Consider the following 13,770-nt stretch of genomic DNA (forward strand, 5'->3'; position numbering starts at 1 on the left):
ACAAAACTGGTGTGCCTCAAGGTGTCTTCTGGGGTAGAAGACGGGAATAGGCAGAAGGATAGGAAAACAGCTGAGGGAACTGTGGCAAAGCAATGGAGGACTGGGTATCCTGGAAATCAACATGCTAAGTGGGTTGGTTCCATCCTGAGTTAATGTGGAACCTGGATTCTAATCTCTACCCTAGTCAGATAAGCTAGCCAGATCTTAAAGCACTTCCAAACCTGGGTCAAAGGCTTTTGTCTGTGAACAGCAGGGGAGTTAGGGCTAAAAACTGGGTAACAGCCGAGATTAACTCTGCAATGAGCACGTACTCTATGAGCCAGAGCAGGTGGGAGTCAAACCCCTTCCAAATTGAAAGACACATGACATTTTTCCTCACAGCTGAACTCCAAGCTATGTGCATTACGGATAATAGAAAGCACGCAGCTCAGCTGTTTAGCTAAACTGGGTTCCCTGCTGCCAGAGAGACTTTCTGGGTCTGTAAGAAATGACTTTCTTACATTCCCTGTAGAGTAAAAGACCCACTTACAACGGGGAGAGGTGTGGTTTCTAATGCTTATAAAATGAAGGGATTCACAGTGAATCCCACTTAGTGCTCCTGTAATGTTTCATACCTGGGATGCATCATCTCCCTGAATGTGGTTGTGCAGGTTCACAATCAAAAAATCCCTCTAAAGGGAGTGTGTTTCTTAGATTACTGAACTGGTACAGGAAGTTTGTAGTTAGCCTCCATGGCTAAACCCTTTATTAAGTTGCTACATATAAAAAAAGCCTGATGTGGACCACGGAATGTATTATTGGGTCATCCTGGGATACTCAAGATGATGTGAGGAAATTCCTTTGTTTTCTATGTACCAGTGCTAGGAACATAGGTAATAATTGGGAGGAATTGGAAATGCTCACATAAGAACTTCTTTCATAGCTGATATTACTAGAACCTATGGGAGGATTCACATAATTGGAATGTTTAAATTGATGGCTACAACCTATTTAGTAAGGATAGGAGTGAATAAAAGACAGGTTAATGTTAAAGGCAATTCACATAAATTAGAAATTAAGAAATGCAGGCAATTAGTAAGTGAAGCTAAAGGCCTCAGCAACAAAAATATCTATGGCCAATATCATTAAGGAATTTTAAAAATGTATATCTGGATCAAAGGTGCCCCTAACAATAGTGTAGGTCATGCCTGACCAACCTGAATGTCTTCTATGAAGAGATGACTGGCTCTGTGGATGTGGGGAAAGCGGTGGACGTGATATACCTTGACTTTAGCAAAGCTTTTGATAGTCTCCAACAGTATTCTTATCAGCAAGTTAAAGAAGTATGGGTTGGATGAATGGACTATAAAATGGATAGAGAGCTGGCTAGATCATCGGGCTCAACAGGTAGTGATCAATGGCTCCATGTCTAGCTGGCAGCCGGTAACAAGCAGAGTGCCCCATGGGTCAGTCCTGGGGCCGGTTTTGTTCAACATCTTCATTAACAATCTGGAGGATGGGGTAGATTGCACCCTCAGCAAGTTTGCAGATGACACTAAGCTAGGGGGAGTGGTAGATACCCTGGAAGGTAGGGATAGGATACAAAGTGACCTAGACAAATTGGAGGATTGGGCCAAAAGAAATCTGATGAGGTTCAATAAGGACAAGTGCAGAGTCCTCCACTGAGGACGGAAGAATCCCATGAACAGCTACAGATTGGGGATCGACGGGCTAGGCAGCAGTTCTGCAGAAAAGGACCTGGGGGTTACAGTGGATAAGAAGCTGGATATGAGTCAGCAGTGTGCCCTGGTTGTCAAGAAGGCTAATAGTATATTGGGCTGCATTAGTAGGAGTATTGCCAGCAGATCGAAGGAAGTGATTATTCCCCTTTATTCAGCACTGGTGAGGCTGCATTTGGAGTACTGTGTCCAGTTTTGGGCCCCTCACTACAAAAAGGATGTGGACAAGTTAGAGAGAGTCCAGCAGAGGGCAACAAAAACAATTAGGGGGCTAGAGCACAAGACTTATGAGGAAACTAGGCTTCTTTAGTCTGCAAAAGAGAAGAATGAGGGGGGATTTGATAGCAGCCTTTAACTACCTGAAAGGGGGTTCCAGGGAGGATGGAGCTACGCTGTTCTCAATAGTAATAGATGACAGAACAAGGAGCAAGGGTCTCAAGTTGCAGTGCAGGAGGTCTAGGTTGGATATTAGGAAAAAATTTTTCACTAGGAGGGTGGAGAAGCACGGGAATGGGTTACCTAGGGAGGTGGTGGAATCTCCATCTTTAGAGGTTGTTAAGCTGCGGTTTGACAAAGCCCTGGCTGGGATGATTTAGCTGAGGTTAGTCCTGCTTTGAGCAGGGGGTTGGACTAGATGACCTCCTGGGGTCCCTTCCAACTCTAATAGTCTATGATTGTTAGCTGGAGATGATAAAATTGTCAAGAGTGATGCAGAAAAGGCAGAAGTATTAAATATCTATTTTTGTTCCGTAGATGACAAGAAGCTGGAGGATTTATTCATCAGACATAATGATGATCAAATATTTTCTGTTCCAACGGTATCTAAAGAATAATAAACATCTAATAAAGTTAAATAATTTTAAATCAGAAGGTCTTTACTGCACCAAAAACTTTTTTTTTTAAATAAGAATTGGCCGAGGAGCCTTCTGGACTGTTGGTGTTAAATAAACCTTGGAAAACTGAGGAAGTTCCAGAATACTGAAAGAATGCCAATGTCATGCCAATATTTTAAGGTGATGAATGGGATGAACTGGGTAATTATAGGCCAGTTGGCTTTCCATCAACCCAGGAAAAAATAATAGAACAGCAGAGATGGACCTGGTAAGAAAGAAGTAAAGGACCGAATATAAATAATGGCAGTCAATGTAGTTCATGGAAAAAAGGTTTGTTTGACAAGACCTGACAACATTCTTTGAGATTATGAGTCTGGTTGATAATGGTAACTACTGAGATGAGGTACTTAGACTTCTGTAAGAAACTTGATTTATTACTGCACAGCCGTTTGATTAAAAAATAGCACTGTGCAAAAATCAATACGACACATATCAAGTGGATCGAAAACTGGCAGACAGATAGTTCTCACCCCATCCATGTCCGACAGCCTGTATAGTGGGCATTCCCTTTTCTCCTGCTGCTTGGAGGTGGCCAAAATTTGACAGCCAGCCTGAACCTAGAAACGCCCCTCTGTGGAACTCCCAGAATTCTCTGCCTCCACTGCTGGGTACTCGGCACACTGGTCTCCTCTTTGTGGCAGAGTCTCAAGATCGTTTTAAATTGGATACCACAGGAGGCTCTTAAAAATTACTCTAAATTGAAGTAAACTATATTAAATTATACAAATAGTAATGAGCAGGCTCCCTTTTGGCCAGGGTTTTTTCTGAGCCAGTCTTGCATCTGCTCTTGCCACAGCTCTCTTCCACAAGATAAATCATTTTTGAGGAAGTCTTTCCTCCTTTAACTCTCTTGTCAGGGCTGAAAGAAAAAAATGAGGAACGACAAGTGCTCTGAAGGTGCAACTCTCTCAGAGATAGGACCTCGGGGGCCTGAGTGCCCCAGCTGTAGGGAAGAGCCTGCAGCCAAACCAGAGAATGGCCAGCGGTGCAGGGGAAGCCAGGTCTCCTGTGGTCCTCTACAGATGGGGAGTAGCCCCCACAGGAAGTAGGGCTCAGCTTGTGAAGTCCCTGTCCCCATCAGGCCAACTGGCACCAGAGCTGTCAGTGGAAAAAGCAGCCAGGGAGGCTCCCAGTACAACAGCAAACAGAGCTGGCTGAAAATTCTTCACTGAAACTTTTTTTTTTTTTTTTAAAATGGAAAATGGCTTTGTTCAACTACATAGAAATGTCCCTTTTTGTTAGTTTTTGTAGGGGAAAAAAAAAACCAGTCATCATCCCCTGCCTCTCAGGATCACAGGCCAACACCTCCCACCCACCCAGCCTCACAATGGACAGGACAAAGGGCAAGTGACCAGCCAATCCCCCTCCCCCAGCCCTTACTCCATTCAAAGGGATCCTTGTCAGAGGGAAGGTTTGCATTGGAGTGCGGTTGTGAGGAATGTGATGTGCGTTGTGTTAGTGCGCAGGATATAGAAGATCAGAGTCTGGTGACTCCTCTCCTCTGTAGGATGTATAATGGAGAGTGGCACCTTCTCATCACCAAGAGGGAAGATAAGGCAGAGGTCGTGGTGAGGGGAATAAAAGGAGAAATCAACTAGCCCTCAGATGAGTCCTATCCATTTACACACTGATGGGCAGACCTTGGAGATTTCCCTGGATGGCTGAAGGGGAGAGATGGGGACAGAAGTAGCTCAGCCCTCTAGCCTGTGGATCTGATGTTCTAGTCAGGACAACCCTTGCATTAGCTGTTGGCAGCACTAACCCCAAACCTCCAATGATGGACCTTAGCTGGGGGGCTGATTTTGCTGTTCACACTGCTTGTGCTTTTGGGGCAGATTTTCAAGAGATCACAGCCTCCAACGGGCAGGTCTTTGGAAAATGTGGGCAGAAGAGTAACAATGGGGAACTGCTGGGTTCTGAGTTCTTTTGAAAATCTGGCCCAACATCCCAGGAGCGCCCCATACCAGGCTTTAGGTTCTGACTTGAAAGAAGAAGAAACAAGCAGAGACATACCAGAACAGAAGAGGGAAGAAGCGTAGCATTCCCCAAAGAGGGTTTTGGTTTTGATGAGTCCAACACTGGCATCTCTTCTAACCTGCCCTGTTTGTCACTGTAACCGCACATCCCCACTCCCAGAGGGCTGCACGTCAAAGGGTATTTCTCCAAACTGGTGGTGCCTCTCAGCTGACAGAAGCATCAGCCTCAACTCTGTGAACTTCAAAGGCAGCAGTTACCATGGCTAAGGCTGAAGCTGAAATCACATTGGATATTTCAGCTCAGATGGGGAGGTTAAGAATTCTCAGGTTGCTGCGGCTCCTTTTGTCTAAATTAACTTTAAAGTAATATGTCAAGGTGCCAAAAGTGATTAAAATTATCTATAAAACAGGCTGTTGGCTGATGAGGAAAGTGTGCTATTTTGAAACAAATGCATTTTATTAAGAGTTTAAAAAACAACAAACAACTATTTAACCCCAAACATCAAGAGATTGTGGAGCCAGCTTCGGGTGTGGGCCCAGCTTCACTTAAAAATTTCCATTTTCCACGCAGGGCAGGCTGGTGAATGTTGTGAGCCATTGACACAGGAGCTGGAGAGACACTCAACTCTGAGCCTCTCCATTTTGCTGCAGAGAGCAGCCAATAAGACACCAGCCACACACCCTGCCACGCACTATACATAAAGGACACCTGTAAATGCACAGAGGAGGCCAAATGTCACTTATCCCAGTCTCTGCAGTTTGCAGTTTGGGTGTTTCAGTCCCTTGCATAGCAGCTGCACTCCAAAATCACCTAGATTATCGATATCCAGCTCCGTCAGGCTGTCACTGATGCTGAGAACAGCAGCGAGATCCTCACAACATGCATCTGTGAGAAGGAAATTCTTCAACCTGCAGGAGAGAAAAATGCAAAGAGCAATCATGATGTGAATGGGGATTCTCACAGCTCTTATTACAGGTGCTCCCCCACTTCTCTCCCTGACCACACAGCACTGAGAATGGACCAGAAGTCCTGCCCCAGTTCCTGTCCAAAGCCCCACCCCTTGTCTAATGAGAAACCAATATTGGGTGGGACTTCCAGCGTAAGCCCTACCCTTGCCCAATCAGCACTGGGAATGAACCAGACATTTCAAGCCCCAAACCTCTGCCCTTGACCAATGAGGAATAAGGGGTGGGGTAAAACTTCCTCCCTAAGCACCGCCCCCAGGCCTTTCCATTGACCAACCAGGATTCAGGAGGGCCCCTTCACACCCATCTGTCAGAGTTTTAGGGTAACTACATCTTTGACCCCCCTCTGTGGTTAGCTCAAGGAAAACCCCTCAGGCCTCTAGCTGTCACTTCTCTCTCTGGGCAGGGACCCGTATCCCGTTCTCTTCTGTCCTGGTGAGTAAGCTGTGGCTGCTTGCAGTTGCACAATGATTATCCACAGGAGGTCTGACTAAGTGCAGCCCCTGGGCTTTACTTTCTCCCCAAAGGCTGTGACCATGGTTTACCAGTGACCAACCAGCTCTCTCAAAGCACTGTGCATTTATTTAAGGACAAAAGCATCCAGAGAAAACATAAAACAATAACAGGATCTAAATGTTCTCCCCCCATGACTCCTATGGAGACCCAGACAGGTTCCAGTCTCTCCAACTCTTCAGTAGAATGGGGTCTCCCCTTGGAGAAAAGGTCACATCCATTTGTCAAATCAAAAAGAAGACCCCTCTGTCAAGATAAACTCAGCCTTTTATACCAAACCTCTTGCTTTGCCTGCCCCACCACCTCCCTGATTCTGATTAGCCATAGAGCAAATGTCCCTGCGTAATTAATAGGTCCAGACGGGAAGAGGGCATGGGATGCCTACAAAAGGTTGTGACACAAGAGCCTGCTGTCTAATGGGACAGCCCCTGAGCCTCTGTGGAGGATGTAAATAACCTGAGCTGGTCTGTAGATTTGGGACAGAACAAAGGAAGGCCCAGAGAGGCCAGTTTGGGAAGATCTTCACAGGAAAAGCAAAAGGCACATTTGACAAAAAGGCTACGCCCTGCCAAATTTTGAAACACCTGATTCAACATAGGAGGGAGGTGCTCAACAACAGAGCTGCTAAAAATGTATTTTCCCCCTAACCTCGTTCTTGGAAACCTTTGAACAGTTTAACTTAAATTTACTAAAAACGTTCAGCCTGAAATGATAACTGGTGAGGAAATTTTCAGCCCAAGCAGTTTAGAATTAGACAAATTTATAAGCAACTGAAGACAGTCTCATAAGGGGAAGTACCAGGCTTAATAATAGGTGGTGCTACCAGCAGAAGTATCCAGTTGCAGGCAAAATACTTATTCCTCAGGTTCAGGGCGGGGGAGGAGTTTGGAGCTAGTGCTTCAGTTTGGGCCCATCTTTATTTATCGCTTCCATTTTATGAACATAACAGGCCATCGAGATGTTGTGAACAACTGACATATCAGGTGCTGCAGGGATACTCAGCTGCCAGCCTCACAATGAGCTTCCAGGGAGCTGACATCTCAAACCGTCTGCTAAGTTCTTTACAGAAAAGAAACCTGTAAATACTCACCCCAGTTTCTGCAGTTTGCAGTTTCTATGCTTCAGTCCCTCACACAGCACTGGCACCCCTGAATCTCCAAGCCTGAAGATCTCCTTCAGCTCCAACTCAGTCAGAGTCTGATTGATACTGAGAGCAGAGAAGAGATCCTGACAACAAGCGTCTGTGAGTTTGTAAATCATCAATCTGCAGGAGACACAAACAGAGGGAAATAAGCACTTCTGTCTGTCCATTTCCCTCAGTGGGATATTTAATAGAAAAATCCCTTTATTCTGGGAATAAAATCACAGAGCTGTAGCGGTGGTTGCTGAAGAGCACATGACTAAGTGCAGTTTTCAATCTGTGTGCGGCTGCAGCTCTCATTGATCCTGTATTCCACATATGAATGCTATTCTAAGGCAAAGTTCCCAAACTCTATTCCTTGTGCATAAACAGTATGGCTTCTGCTAAGGAGGAAACATTAAAGGAGGAGGCAGAGGAGAGTAAATAAAGGGAGGCACAAGTTTCTCTTTGGAAAATAATAAAAATGCTGCTGCACTCAGAGCTATACTGTACTTCAGTTCTGTGGATAGGGAAACCTGTTCTTCTCTCTTGCTGCCTCATTTCCACTTAGGACTTCAGCAAAGAAGCCACAATCTAGTGAAGCCACCATCTAGTTCTCAACATTCAGGATTCAGGGATGGGCTCAGTTTTGCTGTGTCTCAAATCCCCCATCTCTGTCCCCTTTTCCAGGGTTTGACCACACACTAGAAAAGGTGGAATTTCCATAGGGAGCCCAGTCTCAGTGGCTGGGCCTACAATTAAATTGTTACAGTCTTTCACTGTTGCAGCCCCATTGGTGTGACAGCAGCATGATGGGAGTGATTATAGAGAGATCCGAAATGTAGGAGCTAAATTACACTGAATTTGGGAAGATGCTGAAAGGTTGGATAAAATGAGCCCAGAGTTAGTGTCTGTGTTACATAGAGGCTCATAATTCTAGGGAGAGACTGATAGATGCCTTACGACTTCCCTTAAGAAAGCTCAAATGAACTCCCAGTGATGGTCAAGGCTGGTGTAAATCAGCAAAGCTACTCTGAAGTCAGTGGAGCTATGCTGATTTGAATCAGCAGAAGATCTGGCCCTTAGAGTGGAAGGCTAAGACACACTCACTGGCTATAAGCTCCTCTAACCATGTAAGGCGTTGCGATTTACCAATGGATAAAAATATACCCAGATTGGTGTGAACAATGAAGAATGGTGAGGGAATTACAAAGGAAGCCAGTGGCTGCTGACACTGATCTTTGTATTTTACAATTGGGAGGTTTCAGCCTCCATGAAGCGGTGCCACTTCTGAATCCCCCTGGTCCAAGACACTGGAATGCCTTCTCTGGGGCTGAAGGTAAATATCACATGCAAACTACAGCTCGTACAGTGTGCAATTTATTTGAGCACAACATATCACACCCTAGTTCTCAAAACCCCGTGGATTTCAGGATGTAATTCAAAACCCTAGCGGTTGCCCTAATTTACAAGGCTCTTAACAATTTAAGGTAAGGTTGTCTCTGAGCCTGTTCATCCACCATGATCCACCAACCCAGCAACACCACACTGGGGCCCTACAGCAAACAACACCCAGGGTCAGACTCCCAAGGGCACACGCAGAGCATTCTCAGCAGCAGACCCTGGCTGGGGAGCTCTTTACCAGGGGAGATAAGACTGAGCTTGGGTCTGACCATGTTCAGATCTAGGATGACCAGATGTCCCGATTTTTTAGGGACGGTCCTGATATTTGGGGCTTTGTCTTATATAGGCGCCTATTACCCCCCACCCCTGTCCTGATTTTTCACACTTGCTATCTGGTCATCCTATTCAGATCGAAATGCCAGCCTAGCCTCTCTGATCCCTATGTTCAGGCAGCTCAGATTGCAGTGCAGCACGTAGCCTCCCACAACGTGGAGGGGCAGAAGTTCATACTCAAAGTTCAGAAAACTTTTTAGGTTTCCTCTGCCCCATAAGGAACTGGAGGGGCAAACTCCAAAGGGCAGAAAACCAGGGCTTTTCCCCAAGGAAAAGCAAAGTGGATCTTATACAAGCACAAATACAACATTTACATTTCATAACCTGGCACAGTGGCCCTGTGTGCATCAGCACCCTGACAACCCGTCCCATAACAGGTAACATTTCACAAGTACTTCCCCCTCTCTGCCTGCTTCGAAAATATGAAGCAATCGTGTCCTCTAGTGACTGACAGGAGGAACTATAGTTCCTGCCTTCTCTCAATTCCAGCTGAAGTGTGGGAAGCACCAAGAGTTGCTAAATAAGTGTCAGATGAGATACCTGACAACTTGGACCAGTATGTACACACGGGGCTGCCATGATCTTGCTTTGCTGCTGGGGAAGTGCCTTTTCCAAGAGATACTGTTGCCTGGTTCACTGTATTTTTGAAATTTGTGAATGACTATTCACAGCAGTTTGCAGCCCCCTGAATTCTCTCAGTGGGATGTGTTGCAAACTTACAACCCCACAGATGTTTAAAAAGGGTCTGTTCTCTGAGAGGGTGAGATTACGCTACAATTTCTGTTGAAAAAATACATTCTAGTGGAAATCACTCATTCCTCAAGTTCAGGGGAGTTTGAACTACTGCTCCAGTTTGGACCCATCTTTATTAACAAATTCTTTTCTCCAATCGTGACAGACCATAGGGATATTGGGAGCTACTGAGACATCAGGTGCTGGAGGGACACTCAGCTTTCAACCTCTCCATGTTCCTTCACAGACCTGACATCTTACACCATCTGCACACCCTGCTGAGTTCTTTACAGAAGGAAAGTGTGTGAATACTCACCTCAGCTTCTGCAGTTTGCAGTCAGGATGTTTCAGTCCCTCACACAGCAACTTCATTCCTCCTGCCTCTCTCAGGTTGTTCAGTACAAGATCAAATTCAGTCAGGGTCGGTTTGGCCCTGAGAACAGAGGAGCAATTTCCAAAATAATAGTCTCTATCATCAAACTTCATCAACCTGCAGGAGACAGAAGCAAAGAGGGAAATGAGCACTTCTGTCTGTCCAGTTCCCTGAGTGGGTCTCTAGAAAGAGTCCTTTATTCTGGGAATAAAATCACTGTGCTGTAGTAGTGAATTCTGGGGACATTATAATCCCGTGTGGATTTCGGTCCACATGCAGCTTTAGCTCTCACTGGGCCTGTCAAAGGGTGAGAGAATTGCGTGACTTCACCCAGAGAAACGTGGAGGCCTGGGACCTGAGATGGGTGCACTCAGAGACACCTGAAAGGAGACAGGGGTGTCGCTAGCCCTGTACCATGACAAGGGGTTGAACACATCCAAGTTGGCCTGGACGTTGCTCACCAAAGTGTGAATTTGGCCTTTCTCTAATGGAGCACTGGAGATACAGGGTTTCCTCTTGCCCTATAGCAGACTGGAAGCCAGTGGGCAGACTCAGCAGCTGGAGGGGGGAAATGAAGTCATTTCAAGGTGTGCCAGGGCAGGCAGAGCACAGGAAGCCTCCCTCTCCTTGCACCCCACACTATGGCTGGGCACAGCCGCAACCCTTGCATTCCTCTGCGCACAAGGTCTGATCCTTCTTTCGCCACCTCAGGGGCAAAAGTAGCACCAAAGCAGGCAATGGCAGAGCAGGAGGGGGGCATGAGGAAGTCCCACGATTCATTGGCCAGCACAGTCTTTTGTTTGTTTTCAATTGAAATAAATGTAAAATTGTTCTAAAGATCATTTTGAAGAACTGGCTGTTATCTAAGGGAGAGAGATCATGCTTCGTCTTATTGTAAAATACCTTAGTGAATATTAGCACCGTGCATTCCTCAGTTCCAGAGGGGTTTAAATTAGTGCTCCTGTTTGGGCTCGTCTTTATTTATAAGTTCCATTTTCCAAACATGAGGGGCCAGTGGGATGTTGGGAGCCACTGACACATCAGAAGCTGGAGGACACTCAGCTTTCAGCCTCCCCTTGTACCTGCAGGCAGCTGACATCTCACACCATCTCACACCCTGCCAGGTTCTTTACATCAGGGAACCTTACAAATACTTACCGCAGTTTCTGCAGTTTGCAGTTGGGATGTTTCAGTCCCTCACACAGCAGCTGCACTCCTGAATCTCCCAGCTTGTTTCTCCCTATATCTAGCTCTTTCAGGGTGGGTTTGGTGCTGAGAACAGAGGAGAGATCCCAACCACAAGCTGCTGTGAGACCGCAATTAAAAAGCCTGCATGGGGCAGATAATCAGAGAGAGAAATGAGCACTTCTGTCTCAGTCGGTTTCTAGGAAGATTCTTTTAATTTGGGAATAAAAATCACAGAGCTGTAGTAGTGGATGCTGAGAGCCATGTACGTCAATATCCATCCTGGGCATCTGTAGCTTTCATTGATCCTGTGGTGTTCCACACATTAATGATATTCTAAGGCTAAGTTCCCAAACTCCATCCCCTGAGCAAAATCATTTGGACATCCCCTAATAAAGAAGCTTCATTAGACCTGATGGGAGGGAGGGAAAGGTACCTCATGGTAACATATATTAAAGTTTTGTGCTTGGGACAGCCCGTTCTTCTCTCTTGCTGCATCCTTTCTACTTAGGACTCAGCAAACAACCCATCATTTATGGGATACTTAGAATTTAACATTCAGGATTCAGGGGTGGGTGAGTTTTGCCTTATCTCAAGTTCCCCTTCTCTCTCCATGTTCCCGAGGCTTGATCACACACGGGAGAAGGCTAGAATTGCCCTAGGGAGGGCAGTCGCACAGACTGGGACTACAGTAAAATTCTTTCACCACTGCATTTCTGCTGGTGGCAAACTGCCTGCTGGCATTATTATTAACCACTGTGGGATCTTAGTCCTGCTCTTAGTAAAAATGTTATTGTCTGCAGTTAACACCCTAGGAGCTGCACTAGCAGTAGGGGAGTTTTGTTAGTGAAATTTAACAAAGCTCAGAGTAGACAGTACAATAGTGACCTAAAGGTACTTGTGGAAAAGTCTTGTGTGCTGGACCTTCATAAAATGAAATGGAAAGATCTGGCCCTTAGTGTGGAAACTAAGAAGCACTGGCTGTGCGCTCCCTGAACCATCAACCTCTTACACTGTGTGCGGAGGATCATCCACTCCCTTTCCAGCCAGCTGGCACTTATTCAGGAGTCAAACTGGACCACAGGCTAACATACCAGTCTCATTTGGACCATTTAAAGAAAAAGAACACCTCCTGCACTGCCTGGATCCAGAAGCTAGCAGGAACTTCCTGGGGAGCAGAGGTAAATGTTCCACAAACCTCAGTCCTGGTATTTGCTCCAGCAAATATTGTGCAGCAATGTGGGGCTGGAGTCGGTACGTGCATCTCGTTGACTCAGAGCGGAACACAGCCACCCGTATCTTTAGTGGCTCAAGACCATGTCAGCTGGAAGGGGAAAGGACACGGCCTCCCCATTAGGTAGCCTCCTCTGCACCAGCTTCCCCTTTACTTCCTTAACCCTGCCCAGATCAGTCATGGAACCTAGGAATCCTTTACACTGGGGGCATCCAGCCAGCAGCAAATCTGACCTGAATGATGTATTTCTGCATCCCACGTGACATTCTCTGAGTCTCCAGAATCGAAGCTGACATTTACACCAAGTAAGTGTCTAGCCCTGTATGACAGCAGAGATCACCTTCGAAATGTCAATCCAGTGCAACTGATACAATGTTTGCCTGAGTCCACAGATAGCCTGAAACAATGATTCGGGGGGTCTGAACGTTCCGGCTGCCAAGTACTCTTACTGGAGTATCAACTTAAATAGTTAACATTGACACTAAAACATCATCAATGGACTTTAAATCACTGATCATTTGGGTGTCTGGAATGGGGGGGGGGGAGAAGTGAAGCCAAATGGCTTGGGGATTGGAAGTTGCTATAGGGAAGAAAACGCAGAGACATAGAACAGAACTCACAAACACCAGCAAGAGGAAGAGAAACAGAAAGAAGGATGGAAAAGAAAGAGAAACCAAGGACAGAAATGCAAGAGCCTTAAAGGGAAGCAGATTTTTCTCACTGATGAAGACTGTGACAATAAAGTGCTGAACAAATAATAAACAAAACAATTAATTATTGCATAAGCCCACATTGTCCCACGATCGTTGCTATCAGTGGACATTCTATTGTACATCATAGGAAGTACATAGTATTTATACCCTGTCCCACAGACTACAATTAACCATAGAAAGCAGCCCTCTTCCCCGAGTGAGTGTCACAGCTCTGCTGTAGATGCCAAATATTTGTAAAACTGTTTTAGAGATCATAAAATGGTGTCTAAAATGGGCTTTCCCCTCAGAAGATGAGATTAGGCTTCAATTTTTATTCAAAAATACATTTCAGAGAAGAGTTCCAGAGGGGTAGCCGTGTTAGGCTGTTTTCAGCAAAACAACAAGAGTTCTGTGGCACCTGAAAGACTAACAAATTTGTTTGGGCATAAGCTTTCGTGGGCAAAAACCCACTTCGTCAGATGCAGTGACAAAGTGGGTTTCCACCCATGAAAGCTTATGCCCAAATACATATGTTAGTCTTTCAGGTGCCACAGAACTCTTGTTGTTTTGCTGAAAACAGACTAACAAATTTGTTTGGGCGTAAGCTTTTGTGGGCAAAAACCCACTTCGT

The 13,770-nt window shown here is 45.6% G+C and overlaps 1 protein-coding gene across 1 annotated transcript; it reads right to left on the bottom strand.

Annotated features, from left to right (window-relative positions):
- Window positions 1-5,327: 5,327 nt before the first annotated feature.
- On the bottom strand, window positions 5,328-11,331 carry LOC137159998 (NACHT, LRR and PYD domains-containing protein 3-like; the record flags this gene model as incomplete). Its single annotated transcript, XM_067558458.1, has 4 exons — window positions 5,328-5,496; window positions 7,157-7,330; window positions 9,972-10,145; window positions 11,187-11,331. Coding segments are annotated over 4 exons (662 nt in total), but the record flags the coding sequence as incomplete, so codon positions are not given.
- Window positions 11,332-13,770: the final 2,439 nt, after the last annotated feature.

The sequence above is a fragment of the Emydura macquarii genome, unplaced genomic scaffold (assembly GCF_026122565.2).
Source record: "Emydura macquarii macquarii isolate MOO-44397 ecotype Brisbane River unplaced genomic scaffold, CSIRO-AGI_Emac_v2 contig_2072, whole genome shotgun sequence".
NCBI classification, from domain to species: Eukaryota; Metazoa; Chordata; order Testudines; family Chelidae; genus Emydura; species Emydura macquarii.